The 10,071-nt window shown below is 27.2% G+C and overlaps 1 protein-coding gene across 1 annotated transcript; it reads right to left on the reverse strand.

Moving 5' to 3' along the window:
- Nucleotides 1–854: 854 nt before the first annotated feature.
- Nucleotides 855–8,594, reverse strand: LOC100569519. The gene is made up of 7 exons (XM_003247458.4): nucleotides 8,428–8,594; nucleotides 5,703–5,784; nucleotides 5,453–5,616; nucleotides 5,259–5,370; nucleotides 4,969–5,171; nucleotides 1,621–1,780; nucleotides 855–969 (listed from the first exon to the last, which is right to left on the reverse strand). Exons 1-7 carry the CDS (start codon nucleotides 8,461–8,463, stop codon nucleotides 881–883), a joined length of 846 nt encoding a protein of 281 aa, XP_003247506.1. The 5' UTR covers nucleotides 8,464–8,594; the 3' UTR covers nucleotides 855–880.
- Between the last annotated feature and the right edge of the window lie 1,477 nt (nucleotides 8,595–10,071).

The following is a 10,071-nucleotide window of genomic DNA, read 5'->3' on the forward strand; positions in this document are numbered from 1 at the left end:
ATTGTTAGTTCTTAGTTATTACTATTATTGTTCAAAATTATTAATATTACAAGTCCCATGAAAAGTAAATCATTTGAAAAAACTTAAAATCACGAACTTTGTTCAATTCAACTGTGAACAAATTGTTTTAACCTTCTGCAGCCGTTCTTTGTGTTCTAAAGATTGATCCGTTTTCACGAAATAAATCGTTATAATTTATATTTAATACAATTATTTTAAAGACAGTTTTTTTATATAATTATTTCAAGTGTACATTTTTGAATTTATAGTCCACATTTTGCTTGTTTTTTAATATAATACTATAAATACATGCATATTTAACACCTATTCAGAGCATGGAAACCAGTGGCATATTTACGATGGGTCCATGTGGTGGACCTGCACTCCACTGGCCCATAAATATCTATCTAAACATCTAATATAATTATTAATATATTTCAGGACTTGAATTTGAAAAAAAAAAATCCATTTTATGTTATTTACAATTAAAATGTTACAGAGTTTTTGCGTTTATCGTTATTTAGAATTAAAACGTAATTCAACTTTTGTTTTTATCGTTATTTAGATCTAAAACGTTATACAAGTTTCTTCATTTATAGTTTAAAATGGTGTTAATACCTATAAAAATTTCTAAATTCACCACATCACTACTTATGAACAAATATATTATCAATAATAAAACGTAAGTTTTCAACAAGTAAAATTCTAAGGTTATTACCTAAATAGGTTTAAAATTATTTCAGGATAATAGTTAGGTAAGTATATTTAATTAAACCAAAACAAATCAATATTGTTTACAAAATAGACATACCCATTGAATATAATTTACAAAATACAAATTTGTATGCTTATGTTATCATAAATATGTTTATTTCTTAATTTATGAATGAATAAAGTGGAAATCAAAATTCCAAAAATGTCTTATTGCACTAATACAACATTCCTTCTTAGCACTTTTTTTTGACGAACCTATAAAATATAAATAAATAGCAATAAACAAATTTTCGAAACAATTTTTAATATAAATACTTAATAATTGTTAATCCAACTAATATTTGCTATAAAGGTTTTTGTTACGTAAATAAATTTTATTTTTTTAAAATAGGCTAGTACTTAAACTAGTACTTAATAAGTTTATTTTTTATTTTTTACTGAGATAACATTGGTATTTAATAGCATTTTCCATCTATTTAATTGATTCACACTACACTCGGACAGTTGCAGACACATGCCGCCACCACACGGGTGTACCTAATATCGTATCAACGTCAAATTTGATGGTTTAGTTTTTTTTTGAACTCTTGTAGATAAGATTTATACTACTCTATCATAATATCTAATTTTCGTAATGCCATTCACTGGTCATACTAATCACCCTTATTAATTGAGATGCCACTGGTGTAAACCAGTGTACAATAGTGCCGTCAGATGGAAAACGCTATAACATGCCATTGGCTGATAATTATATATGTATTTGTTGAATACAGTAAAGAGGTTATAAAAAAAATTAACTATCATATCCGAGTTTGAAATCTTGAAATCTATTTACAATTACAAAGTTATTTTAAAAATAATTCCAACAATTAAACCAGTAATAAAATGTTACAAAAATATTATTACCTTGTCCAGTGAAACGAATTCCATCTATTACACAATTTGCATGGATAACTGGATGTAAAATAGTATAGGTAAATGTTACATCAGGCCTCAGTTGAACTAATAAACTTACTGGCTGGTGATTTGTTGGGTTTGAAGGAAACATTTTCATAGGAGCAGCAACCTAAAATAAAAGGACAGTTATAAAATACTGTGTTGTGTACCTACTTGTGTGTAAATAGGTAGCTAGGACATATTTTTTGCACAATTTTCAACCTTAATAATTTTATTAAATGCATAGTTACTTTTTCTTTATTTATTATCTAAGCAATATTAATTTAAAATGGAAATACATATTTTAACAACTTACCTAATAAGTTTAACTAGGTACCTACTATATGAAATTAAAGCTTTTTTAGACAGTAACTATCTAATATCTCTACAGTATGCAGCGTGTCCTATAATATACTATTTTAATTAAATATTAAGCTTTTCCATGGTGAAATTAATAATGGTAGAGTAGTGTATACACTTGTATTATATTTACTTTTTAAGTTATTAAAATCAATGTAAAAAATAATGTTATTTACATATTTGTTATTTGTTATTTTTTTTTATCGATGCCCATAAAATAAACAGTTAACATACATGATAATTTAAAACTCGGCAACAATCACATTTTTTTGTTTTACCAACATAGGTACCTAGTTATAGACAATACATATACCATGGAAAAAAACGGCAAAACACTACTTACTACTTACTGCATGTACCTATAACAAATATTATAAAAAACCTATGGTACAACAAAATATACCAATTCTAATAATTATTTTATTTCTCAAATAGTAACCCATCATTACTCAACTTGAATATATAATAAAATCATATTTTAGATCCATTGACTATATTATGCAATATGTCAATATATTATATGTGTACCTACATACAAGTAAAAAAATTAAATCTTGACGACTAGTGACGACTGTGGAACAGGGGTAGTTTGTTATAAGAATACCATTAGCCATTGATTCTGGCACGAAAATGGTTGGGAGTGTAGATACTACGGGCGGTATGCTTGACCATAATGAAAATCAATCTAAACTTTATAATTAAGGACCAAATGATGACCTAAAAATGAACACAAAAAAAAAAGTTAAAATTACTTGAAAAAAATACTTTATAATGACTCGACATTATTATACATTTTATACAGTTGATGTATCATGCATCGTAATTATTATAGGTTTGGGGTGAGTTCTTTAACAATGTTTACTCTTGAGGAGCCTTTAAAAATATTTTTTGCAGATTGAAATAAGTTGATCAACTTTTGGGAAATTTTTTCTGATTGACCGTGCCTAAAATAGTATCTGCCTACAGTTTATTAAATAAACGTATATTGCGACAACAAACGATAAAGATAATGGAACGGCGATAATCGAAAAGCTAATGGAAACTGAATGTGTTACAATTAAGTGTAACTTTCAACAAGAAAAATTTAAATATATGTTAAAAAAAATGTACAAAAATGAATAAAATGTACCTACCAAAAAATACTAAAAAATGACCGTAAAGCAATAAATTCCATAAAAATATAAAAAATGCAAAATAAAAATAATTGTATCATTAAATTCTGTATTCCATGAATCAAATTTCTGCAAAGACAAGCCTCGAATGTAAGCATTAGAAAATAATAAGAAAATGTATCAAGTTCAGAGCCTTATTTATAATTATTTACCTAACGTGTGAATATTTAGTTCCATGACAGAAAAACAAACCAAATAAAATGGTAGGGGTGTAGATAAACTAAAACAAATTACCTTTTAATCTGTACCTACTACCTAGATAACTGTTTAATAATTAGGCGCGGATTTAAATGTCCTAAAAACTATCCAAAATATTCTAAATATTAAAATACAATAAATAAATGCATTTTAACCAAAATAATGTCCTTAAAAAAATGACCCAAAATTCAATTGTCGACCAAACAAAAATACTAACTTGACGAAATAAACTTCATTATGATGTAACACCGACTGACCAATTAATTGTTATTGGTATGAGTCCCTGACGAATAACAGCCGTTAATTGCACTATAGATAGAAAAAGACGTTATCAACGTATCGAAATAATAAATAATATGATCAGTGGCGTGGCGAACTAAAAATTTTCCAGAGGCCAGTTACAAATATCCCAAGTATTTATGCATAATAATGTATTAATGTAATATAACAAGTTATATTTCAGATCGTTATTGACTACCTATTGAGAATATCATATTAAATTTACTAGGGGACCCACTGGTTACCACCCACCCCTCTATTTAAGAAAAATTTCAGAGGCCAAGGCCTCTGAAATTACCGTTCGCCACGCCACTGATATGATCGACATTATTAACGATAAATGGTCGGAACCAATTTTTTGAGCTAATATTTTGAATTACCAACTAAGCTTAATCTGAAAATTTATATAATACATATGCACTAAAAATTAACAAAATTTAAAAAAAATAACGCATAAACTGCTAAAAATGTAAAAAATGCAAAATAAAAAAATTTAAATTCTCAATTATCTGATGTAGAAACGATTGAAACGAAATTTGTATTTGAAAACCATTGCCTATGACTTTCTAAAAAATAATACATCAAATCCGGGACCTAATGATCATGCAATTTTTTTTTTAAACCTGTTATGTTTTATCATGAGGGAAGGTTAATCATCGAACTTAAAAGTAAGTGTATCTATTATTAATTTTAAAGTTACGTCATCAAAAATATAACTTATGAAGAACCTAAGAATATTTAGTTAGTCCTAGTAAATTTACTTAGTGGGTGAGTGGGTAGCTTATTCATCTCTTGAATTTCGAACAAACTTGAATCTCATTGATGCCTCCACTGCTGTGGACTAACCTAACTACGTAAGGTTACGGCGTTAGTTGTTGAAAAAAATCAATAAAATCATTTAAATATGCCATGAGGAGGTCAATTTTTCGAAGCTTACCATACGGACCATATGATGTAGGGGAAGCAACTTCAACCCCTCCCCCCTACAAGTAAAACAACTTTTATAGATAAAATAATAGTTTTAAAATTCTGAAAACTAGTTTTCGAATGTTTTCAAATTATTTTTAGAATATTGGTGAGGTTTTGGAGTTTATCGGCCAACTTGGTGGTGGGGGGGAGGCTTCGTGAATTTTGCCCTCTAAGTAAAAGAAAAAGTTTATAGCTAAAATAAAGGTTTTAAAATTCTGAAAACTGGTTTTCAAATGTTTTCCAGTTGTTTTCAAAATATTTATGAAGGTTTGGAGTCGATCGGACAACATGGTGCGGCTGCGTGAATTTGGCTTATCGTGGTAAAATTATAATTACGTACTTTTGGTGGTGATAGTATGCCAAATGATTGTTTGTCTTGTAAACTAATATCTTTTGAATTAAGCTGTAGTTTCCACTGATTTATTAAATTATACATAGCAAATGAAGCAAAGTGTGACCATGGGAAATCCTCCTGAGGCGGTTCTTTAGGTTTTGGTGCTGTATCATGTTCCATGTCTTTTTCTACCGGGTATTTTTTTTTTTCTAATTAAATTTAGAATAGTATTTATATTATATACACAATAATATGAGCAATATTAAAAGTTAACTAGTCCAACACTTTTAACCTACCAGTTTCCATGATTAATTGTTTACTCAACATACTACGAAATAATTGTTCACATGCTTTTTGTTTGGCTTCAGTCTTTGAAATGTGATTTCCAGTATACGTCTGGCCATCAATCTACGGTTTTTCAAGTATATATTTGTACACCAAAAATTAAATCAATTTTTCAAATTTAATTATATCTCAAAATTTATCCTACCTCAATTGTAGCAGTATAAGTCTTATCGTTCCATAATGTATGCTCTTCTACTTGGATTGGCACACCACGGAACAACTCAGAAAATACCACTAATGCATTTTTAGGTAATATTAAACGATGTATTCGAGCATTCCGGCGCCTATTATATAATGTCTTATCAATCTCTGACACAAAAAATATTCAATTAATGTAAATTCAAATTAATCAATTAATAAATATCACACTATTAACATAAAAATGAATGACGTACTACGTTTGACAGGCCATTTTACTTCATGATTCCTATTCATTGATTCAATTGGTACACCACCTTCGAGTATCATCTGTTCATTCTATATAGTCAATGAGACAACACAAGCGATTTTTATAAATGTGCAAAAAAGTTTTTACAGTTTCCGTAATACCACCAAGACACATATAATTTAGCAGATAATTCATCAAAACAGTTTAAGATTAATAATAATAATAAAAACTTCACTGTATTAACTATTAGGTATTTTAATTAAAATTATTATATTTAAGGGAATGCATCATAAATTATGAAAAAATATGACATATGACTTGGAATGTAAATAAAAACAAGATTTCAATTGATTTACAGAATCTTAATTGCCGGATAGTTTGATAAACTAATTGTAGGGTTGACATGTTGCCAATCAAAATAATTCTAATTTGAAAATTATTTTATATGGGTAATTGAATTGTAAAAAGCGGATAAGTGGGTAACGCTCTGCCGTAAATTAGGTGTCTAAAAAGTCACTGCTGTCATGGACGTGTTTAATTTGAATTCAATGATGTTTTATTCGAAAAACTATTCTGAGCGAAGACGAGCTGTTGGCCTATAATTATACTAAGTATGTATATTTTATGATTTAATTACTTGATTAAAGTAGTTTATTTTACTGTTAGGCATTAGTATCGCAGTAGGTTAAGTTAATTTTCGTCGAAAAAATGCATTTAAAAATGATATCATGATAATTATATTCAAGAATCGATGTTTTAATATGTGGTCGTAAACGGCATAGAATTGGCGGGAATGAAAAAACTGGGTGTAAACGTCAATTAAAAGATGTAAATGACATTCAAGGAAACTGGATAATACGTAAGCGTCAATGTTGGTGGTTACATAAATTTATCATTTTTGTAAGTGGTTTTGTCAGCACTATAAAAAGAGTTTATACCTACAATGTTTGAAATACTTTTAATACAAATCTTCATTGAATTTAATCAATAATATAAAACAAATAACAATAATAAAAACTGTCCATTATACTTCATAGTCAATACAACATCTTTGAGGCGTAAGAGCCACGATCAGAAAAAAAGGGGTGTAAGAGTCATTTTAGATTCTGAGTGAAACAATGAATGTATTTTTTTTTTAATTGACTTTAAATACACAAATATGTTATGATTATGAACAATTTATCAATACAAAATACGTAAAATCTCATTATAAATCATATTAAGTCTCAAATTGAAGTGTTATACGATGTTCTAAGGTTGTGACACAGTGAAAATATCTGTTTTTCGGCTCTCCTGAACAATTTGGAAATTGACGTTTACACCTTTTTACCTTCTAACCATCGAATTTTTATATAAAGTATATTATTATACCTATACTAAAAGTTTCAAGTACTTGAACAAATAGATAAAATCGTAATTCTTGGTTTTAATAAGTAATTTTTTCCAAATTTGAACTTAAAATAACTATAAAATAAAAATTTGTTTATATATTATATTTTAGGTTTTTTGGTTACATAATGATCTACTTAGGCTGCGTGTACATAGGAAAGCGTTGTGCGGTGGACGATGAGTGATGAGCGTTGAGCGCTAATGTGTGTATACTAAAAACCAAGCCATCAGCCTTGACTATAGTATTTAGTAGTCACCGCAAGTCATTTTTGACTAAAAAATAAATATTAAATTATAAATTTAATAACATTTGTAAGAAATCGAATTTTAAATGTTTATAAAAAAAAAATTTGTGACTAAGATTTTTAGTATATTTCAACTGCTATAGTGACAATATATTAGAAACCTTGAATTACATTTTCATGAATTTTAAGCTTGCAAATAACATTTTATTGATAAATTATAGGAAAAAAAAATAAAAAATTGAAAACTGAAAATGTTCGTAAACAGCTTAAAACGAGACAAAATTCAATATTGTATGCTGTATATAAAATGAAAATACAAGTATTCAGTGAAATTTTCATGTATCTAAAGTTATTCGTTTTTGAATTACAAAAAATAAGAAAATTGCTATATGAGAAATCGAGTGAATATCCAATGTTGTATGAACTTCAAACTATCATAAAACTTTAATTCGACTTTCTTGTAAAAATGTTTTTTTTTTTTTTGATAAAGATAGACAAAGTTATGAGGAATCTTGCATTATATTTTCAAATCTTATATTTAAAAAGAAAAATTTTTATGAATTTCTAACTCAAAATAATTTGCATATCGTTTTGTTTATTACGTATTTTGTTAACATTTTAACTTTAAATGCGTATAAAAGAAAATTGTGACTATGGATTTTTAATATTTTTAAAATGTCATTGTAACAATATATTAGGAGCCTTGTATTCAATTGTCAAGCTTATTTACCCATCTACTTCATCCATGCGTACTTGCAAAACGCGCAATTATTTTAAATATAATTTTTGTAATATTGTACATTTTAGCAAGATTAATATATTACATTTATCATATATAATAGATAGTTGGCCCGATGGCACCCTTAAGCACAAAAAGCATCTCAAGGTTTGTGAGGGCTTAAGTCCTAGGTAGAAGGCACACTAATAATATTGTACAAGCCTAAATAAAATTGTCGAGGGGGGCCTATTGAAATTGTTAGATGGGCATAGCGCCTAAATCCTCCCTATTTGTGCTTATGAAGGTGCTTATTTAATATTAAATAACACATAATGGTTATGACAGTGAAACTAGTTTTAAAAATAATTTTATAAGCTTACTAATATAAGATTAGTATTATCTTCTCCATCAGACATTGTCAAATCAGAAGCAATGATGAGCAATCGCAGAAAAAGTAGATTTTATTTTCGGATGATTTTAATAACTTATTGAATCGAAATATGGCTAGACAATGTAAGCACTTAGGTGCGTCTGTTACACAATCGAAATAACTTTTGAACATTCAATATTGAAAAAATAAACAAGGATAATCTCATAGGTACATTTAAATTATCGTCATGGCATTGTTTATGTAAAATATATTTGAATACAGAATGTACCTATAATACAACTATTAATTTATAAAAATTGAGTTCTTAGTTTCTTACTATTAAGTACTAACTTTGTCATTGATTGATGGTTTTTAATATGACAATATAATATATATTTGTTTAGTTTTTCAGTTTTATATTAATTATTATAATTTATAATATATAGTTTAATTATCAATTTTCAATTTAGGTATAGCCGTATAGGTATTCAATTTTATGAGTTTTGTCAACATTTTAACAATAAATACTTATAAAAAAAAAAGTTATTTTGAATCTTTAATATTTTTGAACTGCTATTATAACAACAATTGTTATGTAACACATGGTCCCTTATAAGTAATTTACTTATAAGGAACCATGTGTAATAAAAATGAAGGTGGGTATGAATAAGAATGAAAACTAACCTAACTTTTCATTTGCATTATCTTTTCCTGTAAGAGGAAGTATTATTAAGGGTGGTTGAGAATCATATACCTAACGTAGACAGTTAGTTTGTCGAAAGAGATAATTAATTTTATGATTCAATTTCTTAACTGTCTCGAACCCTGAAACTCTTTTCTCGCTCTGCCACACCCCGGAGATGACTATTCTTAGAGCAGGGAATGCAGAGGAAATAGTAATAGTATAAGTAATCGTAATTAATTAAAATTTATTTTTATTTGATAAAAGTTATTAATAGACACACGCGATTTTAGTTTATAGGCCAAGTATAGCCAATGAATAAAGTTAAGCCTCTATGGGCAAAAAATAATAATGTTCCACGACGTTTATGAAGTTAGCCTTCCCACTATATCCAATCGACATCAGACCAATTTAAACATAGGTACAAGAGGTTTTGTAGATTTATTTTTAATAAAACCACTATTTATTAGTATTTTAATTTAATATTGAGCATTTTCTGGTATCCATAGAGTATTTTCTGATATATCTCATTTTCATAATTTAATTTTAACTTAACTAAATACTTTTGGATTTTCATTACCTTAAATGTTAACTTATTAAACTTCTTTTTTAATTAACGTGAAATTAACGAATTAATTTTTAATTTTAAGAAGTAAGTTAAGTTAACTTATTTTGTGTATAATTTTACTATCTTTCACTATTTCAGTCTATTTCGTTTTCATGATGAAAAATATTTACCGTGATATCATTTGAATATAACTTATATGGAAATACTGTATAAAGTATAAAAACTATGGTCTATAATTTATTTTTGGGTTGGAAAAAAATTAAGTACACTAGCGTTGTATAAACAAATTAATGTTTTTTTTTTCATTTAATAAAAAGTTAACAAAAAGTGTATATTAACTTTTAACTTAACTGAGTTAACCTATAGTTAAATTAAGTTATTGTTATTGTTGCATATTAACTTAA

Source organism: Acyrthosiphon pisum, chromosome X, assembly GCF_005508785.2.
Source record: "Acyrthosiphon pisum isolate AL4f chromosome X, pea_aphid_22Mar2018_4r6ur, whole genome shotgun sequence".
Lineage (NCBI taxonomy): Eukaryota > Metazoa > Arthropoda > Insecta > Hemiptera > Aphididae > Acyrthosiphon > Acyrthosiphon pisum.